This window comes from Trichosurus vulpecula, chromosome 4 (assembly GCF_011100635.1).
Source record: "Trichosurus vulpecula isolate mTriVul1 chromosome 4, mTriVul1.pri, whole genome shotgun sequence".
Taxonomy (NCBI): Eukaryota; Metazoa; Chordata; class Mammalia; order Diprotodontia; family Phalangeridae; genus Trichosurus; species Trichosurus vulpecula.
Genome location: NC_050576.1, coordinates 20,353,318 through 20,369,919, shown reverse-complemented (window position 1 = coordinate 20,369,919; position 16,602 = coordinate 20,353,318). Strand labels below are relative to the sequence as shown.

The window sequence follows — 16,602 nt, the reverse complement described above, 5'->3', positions numbered from 1 at the left end:
TGCCAGTAAGTCTCTTGACACATATACGTACTACTTCCTCCTTAGTAACTTTGTGTTCAACATGCCTTACCTAGAGAACATCAGGAAATCTCCTTTATCTCTTAATTTTCTATTGGGCCTCTTGTTCTTAGTCAAAGCGTTCAGTTTCTTTTTGTTTTTTTTTTTTTAATGTACACCTAGAGTTTTATTCTTAGTGAGTCTAAATAATCAGTCAATAGAAATTGGTGAAACCATTTCTCCATGCCAAGCACTGTTCTAGCCACTGGGGATACAATAATAAACATATGACAGTATTTTCAAGGGGTTTATATTCTGTGAGGGAAGATAACATATGTGTGTATGTATATGTAAAATATGTGTATGTTTATATGTATATACACACATACATATATGTATATGTATGAATATATTGAAAACAAATACAAAAGAATTTGGAGAATCATTGTATACGTTATTCTCCTAGTTCTGTCTGCTACATTTTGCATCTGTTTATGCAAGTCTTCCCATGCTTCTCTAAACTTTTCATGATTTCCTAGAGTTCAATAATAGCCCACTGCATTCAGGTACCACAACATGCCTAGCCATTCCAAAGTTGACAGCCATCTCTTTTGTTCCCAGTTATTTACTACTATAAGAAGTGCTGCTATGAATATTTTAGTGTATATGAAACCATTCTGTCTTTGATGTCTTATGGGCATATGCTTAGCAGTGGGATCAATGGGTCAAAGCTATGGGCATTTTAATCACATTTTTCTTTAGCATAATTACAAATTGCCTTTTACAATAGTCGGACCAGCTTTTACCTCCACTAGCAGCATATTAGTATGCCTGTTTTCCACAGTTGAAAAAATCTATATATTGAAATAAATATAGTTGATTTTTCAGGAGTTTTTTTTTAACTTTTGGGGATCCTGGACCCTACGGACCTCTTCTCAGAGTCATGTTTTTAATGCATAGCATTACAAAGAAAACCATTTTTAATGAAATACACTTATCAATATATGTTGTTAAAAAAAAAAGGCCAGGGATACCAGGTTAAAAACCCCGGATCTAGATGCAGATGAATATTTCTTAGAACATATCATATGGAACCCAAGTAGGGCTGTGGAGGTCAGATCAACATAGGCTAAAAGCATCTTAATAATGATGATAATAATGGCTAATATTTACATAGCACTTCAAGGTTTATGAAGCATGAAACAAAGTCATATCAAGTTACCTGTGCAGATTATAAAAAATCCATAGAAACTGATAGCTAGTAATAATAATAATTACCATTTATATAGTGTTTACTATATGCCAAGCATTGTTCTAAGCACAATTCTTATTTAATTTGATCCTCACAACCACCCTGGAAGATAGGTTCTGTTATCCCCATTTTACAGATGAGGAAACTGAGGCAGGTAGAGTTTAAGTGACTTACAGCTGCTAAGTGTCTGATGCTGGTTTTGAACTCAGATCTTTTGACTTTAGATTAGAAGACAAAGGGTATCTCAAGGATATAGGATTACAAATTTAGAGCTGCAAAGGACCCTGGAGGGCATGTTGTCCAACCCCTCATTTTATTGGGCTTTATTGAAGACAAGTAAACTATGACACAGATGAAGGAAGGACCACAACAAGGTCATGGTAGAACTAGACCTGGGTCTCCTGGCTCCTTGTTCATTCATCATGCTTTCTCTTCACTTCCTAATCTCTGTGACCATGGGGGATGGTGATACATGCCTGTATCACCATGCTGTATTGCCCAGGATTAAACATCCCTGTCTTATAGAACGATAACCCAGCTCATGTTTCTCAACAACCCTAGGAGTTAGGCAGTGTACATAACATCCCCATTATATAGATTGATTTGTTCCTAGTCAAACAGCTAGCAAGTGGAGCAGTCTGGATTTGAATGCATCTCTCTGACCTCCAAGTCTAGCATTCCAAATACAACAGGCTTCTTGCTTCCTCATGGCTCCAGATGCCTCACTGCTTCTCCCTTTCTTCCCCAGGGGTTAACCATGGGTTTCGTTGGTCTTTGCTGTTGTTGGTTCAGTCACCATGGAACATCCAAGCTGTCCACTAAGCTGAGCAAAAATGCACTTTTACAAAATCCTGAGAATTCCCAGCTGAGTTAGAATTTCCCTTTTGGCAGATTCCTTGGTGGAAGAAAAATAAAAGGACGTGGATTTGGTTTTGCCTTTCCTTTCCCTAGGATTGTTCTCTCCTGCTCACATACAGCATTTTCAGGGACGCTAACTTAGCCATTTCTTGGTTTTACAGATAGACCATGTGGTCCAGGGACATGCTGCCTACCCTGAATTGCAAGCAAAGGCTTCAGCCAGGTAACTACTGTCATCCTTCTTCCCCTATAGTCTTTGTTAAGAAAGAAGTGTTTTTCATTTGCTTTGTTACAGCTGAGCCTTCTAATACTCCCAATATTCTGGACTTGGAGTTCTATTAAATGTGTTTGTATCCCAGCTCTGAAAGTCACTACCTGTGTGGCCTTGAACAAGTCATTAAACCATGCTTGGCCTTAGTTTACTCACTTGCTAAATTAAGGCACTAGATGGATTTAGCTCTGAATTCCATGATCCTATCAGCCTTCGTCACTAGGAGAGAAACAAGGAGGGATTATTTCCATTTTTAGATGCACAAACCGAGGCTTAGGAAGGACTTAGTGAAGACAAGACACTGACCCAAGATTTGCGACTGTTCATTGATCTTTTCCCGGCCTCACAATGATTTTCATCTGCACCTGACCAAGTTATAGGGGAACTTTTTCATTTGATGATATATGGGGCCAGGGCTCCATGGCAAATCCTTGGATAGAGTTGACAGATGAGCCTGAGGGCTCTCTTGAAGTAGCCTGTGAGAGAGCAGGGCAAAATGTAGGAGTACAAGGGACTTTGAATATTTTCTAGTCCAAGCCTATCTTTGGCAGATGAGTAAACTGAGGCTCAGAGAGCTACAATTTTAGGGGACTAGGAGCCCAATTTGATTTAATATTGCAACATATCAAACATAGAATAGCAAGCAAAGGTGATCTTGGCTACATTAAGAGAGATAGTAACCTGACCTAAGGAGATATGAGGCCATGGTCCTCTAACTTTGGGAGTACTGTGTTTAGTTTGGGGTACCCATTTTTAAACCATCTTAATCAATAGTCAATCACTGAACATTTATCAGTGCCTACTATGTGCTGGGTATTGTGCTAAACAAAATACAAAAAGAGGCAAAATACAGTCTCTGCATTCAAGGAAGTTACAACATAATGGGATATTTTTTACCGATATCTTTTATTTTTATATCTCCTATATTCCCCAATGTTTCCCCTTCCCATAAGCAAGTCCTTATTACAAAGAATTAAAAAGAAAGAAAAAAAGTTCAGCAAAACTAACCAATATAATGAAAAAGTTTGATAATATATGCTAAGTCTATAGGCTTCAACCTCTGCAAAGAATTGCCCCCACATTTTTGGACATTGACAGGCTATAGAGGGTCCAAAGCATAGTGATGGGCCATAACAATGCCCTAAGGGATGATCAGGTGGAGGAGCTGATAATGTTTGTCTGGAGAAGAGAAGACTTAAGTGGGATATCATAGCTGGCCTCCAGTATCTAAAAAGCTGTGGGGGGGGGGGGGGAGGCGCAAGGAGGAGAAAGAAGCTAAACTTCTTCTGCTCCTTCTCCCCACCTGGGGGGCCTGGGAGGAGTCAAGGGTCATAATAATTCAGAGCCAGAGGATGTCATCTACTCCCAATTCTGTCATTTTACAAATGAGGAAACCGAGGCCCATGGAGTTTAAGAGATTTGACCAAGGTCACAGAACTAACAAGGCACAGGGCAGAGCTCAGCCTTGGTCAGGGCACTGGCTAGTTGCTGCACAGAGACAAACAGTGTGGTACAGTGCAAAGAGGTACTGTGGAGTTAGAGGGCCTGGGTTCAAATCCCTTTCTGGCACTTAGCATCCATGTGACCAAAATCACCTAATCTCCCTAGGCTTCAGTTTCTTCTTCTGCAAAATGAGGGAGTCGGACTCCTGCCTCCCTTCGAGCTCTAAATCCATGATCTTATGGAACTTAGAACCACTTCAAGAAAAAAAAATCTCATGATTAGAAGTGTTTAAAAAGTGCAATAAACTGCTTCAGGAGGTAGTGAGTTCTCCCATATCTGGGTGGTACAAAGTGATACCATCCCACTGCAAAAATGTCAATGTCAGCACCTACCACTAGGCCATTCCTGAGTCATTCTTTAGGTTGTTCAGTTACCCAGCATTTATCAAGCAACCACGATGTACCAGTCACTGCCAAATCCTACAAGACTTCAAGGATTTTGGTTTTAAAGTTCTCCTTTGAAAATGTGAATGCCCTAGAGAAGGCTGACATCTTAATCTCCTATCAGCTGACACCTCGGTTGTCTATTAACATTTTAGCAGGAATTAGTGGGAGTGGGGCTCAGCAACTAAGGAAAGACAGTGGGGTGAGCAAGAAGGAGGAGAGGAGGGCAGGAAGAATGGCACCCAGCTCTCCAAAGCCCATGCCCTGTGAGAGATGCTGTCTGTCCACCATTTTCCTTGAGTAACACTGGTTACATCTTGATAAGCTATGCAGAATATCCCTAAGCAGTCTGGAAACTGTGTCATGGGAAGATAATAAATAAAAAAAAACCTGGAGTACTTAACCTAGAGATGTCATTAAACGTTTTTTACCCTCAGCTTCCTCGTCTATAGAACAAGGGTAATAAGTACTCCTGTGAGAAGCAAATGAGATAATATATCCAGAACACTCTGATGACTTCAAATTGCTGCGTCAATCTGAGTGCTTCCTCCTCTTCTTCTCCTTCTTCTTTGTGATTGCCATCTCCAAATCTGGGCAGAGCTGTCCTGTGGAAGAGGCAACAGACTCGCCTTTGTGCGGTACAATTAGGACCACTGGGTGGAGGTTACACAAGAGGCCGAGTCTGGCTCGGTGTTTGGAGAAAAATATGCTAATGATTCACGAGATCTGAAAATGTGTTGAGCTGCCTCGTGGTGTCAGTAGTCCCAGTTAGTCCCCAGTCACTAAAATTATTCAAGTACAGTCTGTCCACCTGTCTGTCTGAAAGCTGCGGAGGGAATTCCTACTTGAAATGAGTTCTGTGAGGTGCTCCTACTACTACCACTATTACTACTACTACCACTACTACTATGACTACTCCTACGACTACTACTACTGCTAACAGCAATAACAGCGACAATGACAGTAATAAGATGGAGATGGAAGAAAGAGAAGAGGAGGGAGAGGAGGGTGATGAAGAACTCCAATTCACGGAGCGTTTTAAGGTTCTCAACGTGCTCCGTGTTTGTATCTCATTCGATCCTCGCGCTAGGTGGGTGTAGTGATTATCCTTATTTTATAGGTGGAGAAGCTGAGGCGGAGGGAAGCCGAGTGACTTGCCCAGGGTCGCACGACTAGCAAGTTCTGAGGCAGGATTTGAACTCGGATGTCGGACTCTCCATCTACCAGGCCCCCAAGCTCCCGAGAGAACCTCTTAATTCTATAAACTGTTTTTTTAATTCTGAGAAAGGGAGCAAGCATAGCGATGCCCCGGTCATTATAAATGCTTTCTTCTTTGCTCTCGGTGGCAGTCTCCTTAAAGGTCCAGAAGGCCAAAATAGGGTCCGTTCATTGCTGACACTTTGAAGCGTGGTCTGCTGGTGGTCAGAGGAAGGTTTCAAACTGAGACTGGATGGCCACATGTCGGTGAGTCACGTCACTGACCTTTCTGTTTCCTCTGGTATTTCTTTCTTTATTATCCCTGTGCGTAACGAATAGCACATTGGACCTAGAGTCAGAAAGTCCTGAGTTCAACTCTGGCTGTATGGCCCTGGGCAAGTCACTTAACCCTGTTTGTCTCAGTTTCCTCAACTGTATGATGAGGATAACAATAACATCTGCCTCCCAGGGTTACTGTGAGGATTGAATGAGATATTTGTAAAGCATTTAGCACAGCAGCTGGCACATAACAAGGGCTATGTAAATTTAATAATTTATTTACATAATTATTTATTTAATTTATATATTATTTATATATTATATAAATATATTATGTAATTATTTACATAATTTATATGAATATAATTATTTATATATAATATAAACATAAATTATATATTATATAAATATATATTTACATATATTATATAACTATATAATTATTTATATAATTTATATAAATTTTTACTTATTGTCTGGAGAAGGAAATAGCAAACCACTCCTTATCTCTACCAAGAAAACCCCAAATAGTATCACTAAGAGTCAGACACAACCGTAAAGTGACTGAACTACAACCCAATGCACCTAGTTGTGGACCCATTATCTCCCCAGCTTAACATGTAAGTTCCTTGAGGGTAGGGATTGTCTACTTTTCATTGTGTTCCCTGCACTTGGCACACTGCACAATACATAGCCAACACTTAATAAATGCCTATTGACTGACGGCTGTGGACAAGTTGGACCTGATGGCCTTTGGGAGGGACAATGGGCCTCTTCCCAGTTGCAAAATGCCCTAAAAATAAAGTTGAACAGAAGCCTTTGTTTCAGTGTTACTCTATAACAGACTCCCTTCCTTTTCTAACAAAGAGACATTTCCCTCCTTTCTTTAGCCTTGCAATGATTTCTGTTGTTGTTTTTGCTTTTTAATCCACTTTCTGACTTCTCATTTGCTGACTTTACTTGACTTGGTATACATCACCTCTTGGCGCCACTACTGTTGGGTCCAGGACTTTCTGCATTTCTTGGGTCAGCCGGGTTGGCATCTTCCTTGATAGCTTTCTTCTCCCTGGCGTCATTCTTCTTTTCTTTCTGCTAACTTTATCCCTTTATAAAAGGTTCAGCTTTCCTGGTTTCTTCTGTTGCTTAAACTTCCCTCCCCCATGATCTAGGACTTCTTAAACTTTTTCCACTCACAAGCCCTTCAGCACTTTGGGTTGTGAGGGGTCATAACCCACAGTTTAAGCACTGAAGTCTACTATTCCTTCTACCCCCTTCTGCTGCTGCCTCATCTATGTTGGGAGAGCTGTAGGACCATAGATTTAGAACTGGAAGGGTCCTTAGAGGTGATAAAGGCCTACCCCTTCCTTTTACAAGCTTCCTTACCTGAGATTCAGGGTGGTTACATGACTTATTCAAGGCCACTAACTCAGCTAGAGGGGATCTGAGGCAGGAGTTGAACTCATGTCTTCCTGACTCCCACTCCACCACTCTCTTTCGTACTCCATACTGCCTCTAATCATGAGGAAGCTGATTGCTGTAGAAGTTGGATTTCTTGAAATGGGCCACTGGCTCATAGGTCCAGTCTGTCAGGTACATTTCAAGTTTCTCCTACAGGAAGCCATCTCTATGGCTTCTGAGACTAAGGTCAAGGAGACAGTAGAAAGTCCAAGGAAGGCATTGAAGAGTTGGGATTCAAACCTTGGCCTTGGTTCTGAGGTCTGATAATTCAGGTTGTCAATGAGCACCTACCATATATCTGTCACCAAGCTAGAGATAATGTAAACCTTAACACATGCAGGCCTTCTGACGTCCAGTTCAATATTCTTTGCCCTGTAAATCATTACCTCTGTATAATCCACAAGATAATCACTGAATGCACAGTTTCATGTATAATCCCCTATTTTTGTTCTATAACATATATGGAAATGCTTGTTTTGTGTGATATTTGTTAAGTGCAAAAAGGTCAGAAAAGTGAAAACAATGGTGGGTGATAATACGGAACTCTGGCAGGGTCTTCTCTTCCTGACATCTTGTTACCGAAGGGCAAAGGGCTCAGGTGAGAGAAACAGATCTCATCTTCACTCAATCCTTACTAGGCACTAGGCTCAGTGCTGAGGGCAAACAAAGCAAAATAAGGATTGGTTCCTGGCCTCAAAGGGCTTACAGTTTAGCTAGGGAAATAGAACCTTGATGCAGTTTTGTTTTTAGATCCCTCATACCTGTCACTGGGCCTGGAAGACAGATAGATAGATAGATAGATAGATAGCATTGCACGAAGTGCTGGGTTTACAGATAGAATAAAACAAGACAATCTCTGCCCTCAAGGGGCTTATATGTAATGAAGAAAGATAATACATAAACCAGAACTAGAAAGAGGGTTGGCATGAAGGCTATGGAATATGCTATAGATGCCAATAAGTGCCAGACTTGAACTCAAGCCACTTGACTCCATGTCTAAAAATCTTCTAAATGTGGAATATCCCTGTCTAATTGTTAGGATAAATGAAAATGAGATTCTGAAACCATCAGTGTCTTCTCAAGAAGACCATCAGCTTCAAGTTGTTAGGATATGGGATTCCTTCCTTCCTTCCTTCTTTCCTTCCTTCCTTCCTTCCTTCTTTCCTTCCTTCCTTCCTTCCTTCTTTCCTTCCTTCCTTCTTTCCTTCCTTCCTTCCTTCCTTCCTTTCTTTTTCTTTCTTTCTTTCTTCCTTCCTTCCTTCCTTCCTTCCTTCCTTCCTTCCTTTCTTTCTTTCTTTCTTTCTTTCTTTCTTTCTTTCTTCCTTCCTTCCTTCCTTCCTTCCTTCCTTCCTTCCTTCCTTCCTTCCTTCCTTCCTTCCTTCTTTCTTTCTTTCTTTCTTTCTTTCTTTCTTTCTTTCTTTCTTTCTTTCTTTCTCTCTTCCTGCCTGCCTTTCTTTCTCCCTCCCTCTCTCCCTTCCTCCCTTCCTTCCTTTTGTAGAACATTGCAGTGTCTCACTTATTTGGCAACATTGTCAGCAATGGCATTGTTTGAATTATTCAGATAGCTGAATCATAACTTTTTAAATACCAAAAATCATAGCATTTGTCAATGAAATGTATCTACAAGGCATTATATACTTCCCTGCCTTAGTAAATTATATACTGGCCCATTCTGCTTTTCTTGGTAATAATGATTCTAAGAGTGTTGTTAAGCTTTGCAGTAACACAGTAATAAAAGTGATAGCTTACATTTGCTGTAGTTCTTTAATGCTTACAAAGCACCCTATTGGCTTTTTCTTCTTTGAGGAATTTCTCTAACTTGGTTCTTTCATTCTCAGAGCCCTGTGGTATAGCATCTGGTGTCTCTCTTGGTCATAGTCAACTTCGTAGTCAACTTAAAGTGACTTAGGGAAGTCACTTCCCCTTTCTATGCCTCAATTTATTTGTACAATGGAGAAAAGAATATTTAATAATGAAGGAGGTTTTTCAAAGATCCAACCATAACTCCCCTTGCTTTCTTTCCTTCTGGGTGGTTAAGAGGATCATAAGGTCATACATTTAGTTCTGAAAGGGACCTCAAAGGCCATCAAGTCCAATCACCTCATTTTACAAATGAAGAAACTGAGGACCAGAGAAGTTAAGGGCTTTGCACATGGCCACACAGTAGAGTCAGTATTGCTTGTTTGCAGTCTCTAGATGTAATTGTGTTACTAGCTAGCTGGACCTATAAATGTTTAGTAGCATTCTTGATGAGGGGCGGATGGTCACCGTACAAAAAGCATTCGAAATCCTCCTAGTTCAGCACCAAGGAGGCATAAGGCAAGGGCAGAATTATGTGAATAATGACATGAATTAGTTCCCTTAATGCCTTCCAAGTGCACTTCATTTTGAGTGATCGACTCAGATAGCACACATGGTTAGGTATAATTGAAAAAATATGGAGTTGAATGGTTTGGTTCAAAGTATAAATATGCAGCTGCGAGGGGGTCAGAAGTCAAAGGGGTAACGCACATGTCAAGTTCCCTTAGGGATCTCATTAGTGCATGATTGACTATGGATGGGAAAGCTAAATGAATATCACTGTTTGGCCCTACAGTAAACGAGACAATGACCGATCAATAGTAATTAGGGCTAGATTCTCTTATTGACCCAGATGCTTGAAACCAAATGCCCTCCTTTGAGATTCCTGAGGAGCCAGAATGCAAAGATTTGTAAGTGTGCTATTTATGATAGGACAAGAGAAAGAGAGAAGGGAAAGGGGTGGAGGGAAGAGAGGGGAGAGAGGAGAAAGGGAAAGAGGAAGGGAGAAATACAGGAAGAGAGAAAGGGAAGGAGCGAGGAAGGGAGGAAGGGAGAGAGTGAATGGAGAGGGAAAGAAAAGGAGAAGGGCAGGAATAGGGAAAGGGAAGGAGGGCAAGAGAAAGGGAGAGAAAAAATGGAGAGAGAGGGAGACAGAGAGACAGAGAGAAAGAAAGGCAAGGATGAAGGGAAGGAGGGAAAGAGAAAGGAAAGAAGAAAGGGGACAGGATGGAAAATAAAGCAACTGAGAGGGAAGGGAATCCCTTGTCCTGGAAGCATTTCTACCACTTTGAAATGGAAAGTTATTAGACCTGTTCCAAATTCTTCTATCTGCCTAGTTTTGAGGCATTAATTGCTTCTTGGCCAAAGCATAAAGGGAGACTACCCTAGACTACCTGGTTTGGCCCTCTCCTGTGGAGATATGTGGCTTCCTCAGATGACACTGTCTGCCCCTTTTGTCTTTCTCCAGCTTTCCCAGAATTGTGGACCATCAGACCTGGAAGGGTCTATAGGGCATCAAATGCCAGAGCCCAACTTGTTAGAGCATAGACTATACAATGCCAAGGCTAGAATATATGTTAGGATGTGGAACATCAGAGCTGGAAGGAACCATCAAACACAAACTGTCTGTGCCAAGAGCAAAATGAAGACAAAAACTGGCAGGGGTCAGAGGGAGCTTAGAACAAAGGCTTTACAGCCAGCCTCTTCTCCTAAACACTTGACTTGCCTCCAAGGGCTCGTGGATCCATTGACTGTGGCATACTTGCTGTTCCCCACATTGTTGCTCCATCCCCTATCTCCACCCCTTTGCGCTGGCTGTCCCCCAGAGTGAAATGTTCTCCCTCCTTACTTCTGCTTCCTAGCTTCTCTGACTTCCTTCAAGACTTAGATTCAATCTCCCTCCTGCAGGAGGTCACTTCTAGTCTCTGCCCCCCCTCCATGTTTTCCCTCTGAGATGGCCCCCATCTACATTGTCTGTCTCAGGTATGTCCATAGTTATTTGCATGTTGCCTTCTCCATCAGAATGTGAGCTCCTCGAAGGACATTTTTTTTCTTTGTGGCTTAGCACAGTTCTTGGCACATAGTCATCATTTGATAAATGTTTGTAGATGGATAGATTAAAAATATCAGAGCTAGAGGTGATCTTAGAGCCTAAAATATCAGAGCTGGACAGACCCTTAGAACCAAGAATGGCGGACCTGGGAGGGCCTTTGGAGATCACAGAATGTCAAAGCTGGGAGGAATCTTAGAGTATACTAGAGTAGACCAGGAAATGGGGCTTAGAGAGGGGATGTGTTCTAGGTATCACAGCTGGCTCGTACTAAATCCTAATAGTTCCACAACTATTGAAATAAATTAAGCTCGGGAACCTATGCCAATAGTTCACAACCATTGGCAACTTGAAACACTCACTGGTCATTTTGCAATGGCCCCTGATTCATACCACTTTTTAAAATGAAAGTAAATTAATATTAACCTTCAAAAGAAGTAGGAATAGCTGGGGAAGGGGGCTTCAAAAAGGAAGTTATCATCACTGATTTCTGCTTCTAAAGATGTCAAAGCACCTAAAGTGACATGAGGTTTGCTATTTCCCCTGCCCTGGAAGCACATTTGATCTCTTCCTTCATTTTTGATTTTCCCTAATTGGCTTGTATGTGGTAGCTCCATACCTAGGCCACAGCAAGGGATAGAAAAGTAGTGAAAGGAGGACACAGTGTTAACTCTACCCCAACAACTTCTAAAATCAGAATCTTAGAGCATGAAAGGATCTAAGTCATTCATATGATCATAGAGCTAAAGCTGGAGGGACCAGAAAAGGCATTCCCTTCTTTTTATGTGAGAAACTCAAAGATCATCCAATGGCAGAGGCAGAATTTGAATTCATGTCCTCTGATTGTAGAGCCAGCATTCTTTCTCCCGTACCTTACTTTCCATTCCCTTATTTTTTAAAGAGGAAACTCAGATCAAGAGAAGTTACATAATGTGTCCAAAGTCATACAGCAAGCTTGTGGCATAGCCTGGAGGCAGTGTCACAAAGGACAAGGGAAACTGAGTCAGAAGGTCTAAATTTAGGTTTCAGATCTGCCATTTATTCTCTGGGTATCCGTGGATGAGCTCCTGAATCTTTCTGGGCCTCAGTTTCTTAATTGCAGAAACTTTACTTCTCAGAGTTAGAAAAGATCTCAGAGGTCATCTGGTCCAATTTGCATTATATTGTCCCAAAAATAAAATGGGGAATCTCAGAGTGTGCTGGTTTTACAATGTTGTTCAGGAAAAAAAATGTGCTTTGTAAACCTTAAAACCCAAGATAAATATGAACTATAGAAATTATTCTGTCATATCAATCAACAAACACTTATTATGGGTCAACAGAATTTTTAAATATAATCTGGATTGGATAGGTCTCTAACCAGTGGAGCCAAATAAAGCAAACTAGAGAGAGATGAGTCAAGAATCAGTTAGAAGTTTAATTTCAAAGTGAGGAAAACAGGCCTACAAGCAAAGTCCTCCTGAGTAGGAGGGCTTGCTCACTTGTGGCAGGGGCAGGGATTTTAAGCATGAAAACCACAAAAAGATGGGACCTAATACAGTCATTCTTAGGTATTGAGGAAATGGTTCCCATAGAGAGTCCATACCTGCAGGCATTTTGGGGACAATACAGGTATTCTTGGATCCAATGAGAACGGTCTTCGAGTTATTAGAAACATTGAGCCTTCTGACTGTCTCAGGTCCTAAGGGGCATTCAGCGGGGTACAGAACCAGAGTTAGCGCAACAGGAACAGGAGTGAAGCACCTGGTTTGGTTTACAAGCAAAGGGATATTTCAGAGTGTCAGGAGGTGTGGTCAATCACTTCCTGTTACAGTATGTCTGCTGCTGTTTCAGCTCTCAGGGCAGTATCCCCCTGGGAAATAGAGAAATCATAAGTCTCAGTTCTGGGGTTTTGCTGTGGTGGAGAACATCCAGAGTGTGAATGCAAAGGATTCTTGTTATGCCAAGCTCAGGACACAGACTTCTTGCTGGGCCTTAGCTCTGCAAAACAGGGTTTCTCCTAGTATCTTGACATGAACAAGGACTATGTGCCAAGCATTGTGCTAAGTTACAAAGAAAGTTTTAAAAAGAAGCATACAAGGTGAAAGATAGAAAGGGGCATACAGATCACATATCCCATTTTACAGATGAGATCATTGAGGTCCAGAAAAATGAAGTGATTTTTCCAAAGGCACATAGCTCTGGCCAGTCCAAAGTTAGCTTCTGATTTCCAAGTCAATGCATTCAGACCTCTTTGCAACATTCAATGAAGATCAGGGGTTGGTGAGGGCAGCAGCAAAGAAGGATCATGACCTGTAAGACCTGGTTGGAGGGACTGGAGATGTTTTGCCTGGAGGAGAAGACTTTGGGTAAATGTGAGATGAATAGTAGTGCGGCAGATAGCATGTTGGGGGTGAGGTCTGGAAGACTGGGATTCAAATCCAAATTTTGCTATGTACTTGCCATGTGATCATGGACAAATCACCTCTCCAAACCTCAATTTTCTTAACTTTAAAATGGTCATGATTGTATCTTCTCAGGGTTGTGATGAGGCTAAAATGAAATAAAGCATTCACAGGTCTTTACAGATTTTAAAATGTTACGTAAGCTAAGCTGTTATTAAGTATTTAAGGGAGTATCTGAGTAAAGACAGACTCTGTTGTGCTTGGTCCCAGAATTCAGAATCAGAAGCAATGAGTGTAAAATGCAAAGAAGCAAATTTGAGATTGATGTCCTGAAACCTTCCTAATGACGTAGAGCTCTCCAACCTGGAAAGGGCTCTCTCTGAAGGTAGGGAGTCACCAGACATTAAGGCAGGAGCAAACAAATTGAACTTTGGGGTCTGAACACCTGGTTTCCATTCCTGCTTCTGATTTTTACTATCTCTGTGACTGTGGGCAAGTAAGTCATTTAATCTCCTTTGGCCACTGTTTCTCCATCTATAAAATGGGGAGAGAGTTGGACTTCTTGGCTTCTTGAGGTCCTTTCTGGTTTCTATTTGATGAGCTGGGAGGGACCTCAGAAACCATTTCTCTAAACTCCACATGTTGCAGATGAAGAAATTAAGGTCTGCAGAAGTTAACATGTTCACCAGGAAAGGGACTTGTCCAAGGTCACTGAAGTAATAAGCATCAGGGACAGGATTTGAAACCAGGTGTTCTGACTCCAGGACTAACATTCTTTCCAGTGCAGTTGTGAGAGGAGGGTACTCTGGGGTATGCATGCTGGAGACAGAATTCTTAGTCAGGTATGGATTGGGCCAGATGGCCTCTGAGACCTCTTCCAACTCTCAAAATTCATGATTCTTTGGTCATAATCCCCTAACTTCTGGTATGATGCTCTTCCCCTGTGATGCTCTTCCCCTGAAAAGGATGCATTATCATCTGCTTTGTTGCTGCACCCTAAGAACCATGAGACCTTTCGATAGGACTTGCAGCTGAAACTGCCTATATTTTTTATCTCCCACATTAGAATTGATCTCCTTAAGAGAATGGCCCATCTTTTCTATTTGTATCTGCAGTACTTAGCTCTGTGATTTGAACATAGCAACTAATAAATGTTTTTTCTTCTTCATTTGTTCATTCCTCCCATACAACATTCCTCCCCACTTTCAGTCTCCCCTCCTTCCCTGCCTTCCCCACTGGGGTCCAATCACAGTGCTCAGTATGGGAGCTAACATTTTCTTCCCCACATTCCTAGCGCCATATGCTTTCCAGAAGCCGTGTGCAGCACCAAGTGATATAGTCATTTTCTCCTGACTTGGGTTACAACTTGTGCCATCCTCCACTTTGGGGGGTCTTGGGTCATATTCCTATATTTCACATAGAAATTGAAATGTTTTCTGTCCACTGAACTGTTGACCTCCCCACCCCCATGGACAAAACAAATGGACTGACTTTGTCTTCCAGATTCCAAAGTATCTATACATATTTGAACGATCACCTGGATTCCATTAAGAAGTCTCAGCCTGTGGGTTTCCTCACTGTTGATTTACATGTTTGGCCAGATTTCCATGGCAACCGATCTCCCCTAGCTGACGTGACACTGAAGGGCATGGTGAGTGTCTGCCTACATTGGTGCTAAAGGGCCAGGATAGACTAAAGAGTGAGGACGTTTGGAAGGAGCAATGTTCAGAGTGGAGCCTGGGAAGACCAGCATCCCATTGGGTGGCGAGGCCCTGGTCAATGTGCCTTTATTGCTGTCTGCTGCTGAGACCTGATGAAAACTCAAGATGTTTCCAAGCCAAGACCAGATCCCCAGACAGATTGTTTCTGACCCTTTCCAGCTGCTGAGTCTCCCAGGTCCTGGCTTGCTGAAAATCCTGAGCCCCTTTATTCATTTTGTTTTACTTGAAATATCTCAGACGTTTTCTGAGTGGTGTTTTCCAGCCCATTCCTAGTCAGTGTCATGTAAATAGTGCCGCCCATGCTCTCATTTAGCACAGCTGGACATCAACCTGGACCTTCAGTCCATGAGTCAGGGCCACTCATAAGGCGTGGTCTAGACTGCAAGTGCTGACTAAAAGTGGTGTAAAACAGAGGAAGGGAGGTGTAGAGAGGCCAAGGAGGATGCGGGGACTATGGGACTTACAGCCTCCTCTGTGACTCTCGGGCTGTGTGACTTGAGAAAAGTCCATGGGGCATAGGTTCCAAAGTAGATGCGAGCATAAAAGCTACAAGGGACCTTTTAAGCCTCATCTGAGATAACCCTTTCATGTTACAGAGGAGAAAACTGAGTCTCAGAGAAGGGAAGGAATTCACTCCAGGTTCCACAGCTAAGTGTCAGGGGTAGGATGTGAAGCTTCAAGCTTAGCCCCTATATCACTAAAGCAATTGTTTTGAAAACCAGGAGGAGTCCCCAGATCACATATTTAGAGCTGGAGGTCATCTCCTCCAGTGGCCTTATGTGTCAGATAAGGAAGCTAAGTCCCAGAGGAGGGAAGGGCTGAGATTACAAAGCTGGGATTTACACCCAAGTCCTCTAAGCCCCAGGTGCATTCTTTTTTACCAGACCACAGTGCCTCCAGACCTGGAGTCAGGGATCTAGAACTTTAAGAACCCTTAGCAGTCATCTTGCCCAAGCTTCTTTTTGCAGATGAAGAAATGGAGGTCTAAAGAAGGTCATGTGATGTCCCATGAACACACAGTTAGTGGGAGCCCAGGATTCCAGCTCCCACTCTACAATTCCCAGTTCAGGGCTGTTTCCACTGCACTGCACTTGGGAGCTCATTCAACTCAGGGGTTCTTTGGGTCCTGAACCCTTGGACAGTTTGGATGAAGCCCATGGATCCCTTCTCAGAATCGGGCTTTTAAATGCATAAAATAAAATACATAGAATTACAAAGGAAATGAATTCTGTTGAAATACATTCATCAAAATTTATAAAATCATGGACTCCAGATTAAGAAGCCCAACGCTTAATTTTGCAAATGAAAAAAGTGTGGCCAAAGTAGTGTCCTGACCATCACCCCAAGGAATGCAGTCCATGTAGAAAGTATGGGTCAATACCTGAATCCAGGTGGTCTTGAACCCCAGGGCCAGTCTTCTACCTATTATGCCATGCTCCCTCTATGGCC

General features: G+C 42.0%; 1 protein-coding gene across 5 annotated transcripts in view; it reads left to right on the top strand.

Annotated features, from left to right (window-relative positions):
- Positions 1-16,602, top strand: part of FGGY (FGGY carbohydrate kinase domain containing) — a 512,879-nt gene that overhangs the window by 400,946 nt on the left and 95,331 nt on the right. For all 5 annotated transcript variants that reach the window (XM_036754773.1, XM_036754775.1, XM_036754774.1 and 2 more), the window contains exons 10-11: positions 2,269-2,330; positions 14,936-15,083. In XM_036754773.1, coding sequence (XP_036610668.1) covers positions 2,269-2,330; positions 14,936-15,083 — 210 coding nt within the window. The remainder of the gene's footprint in view (positions 1-2,268; positions 2,331-14,935; positions 15,084-16,602) is intronic.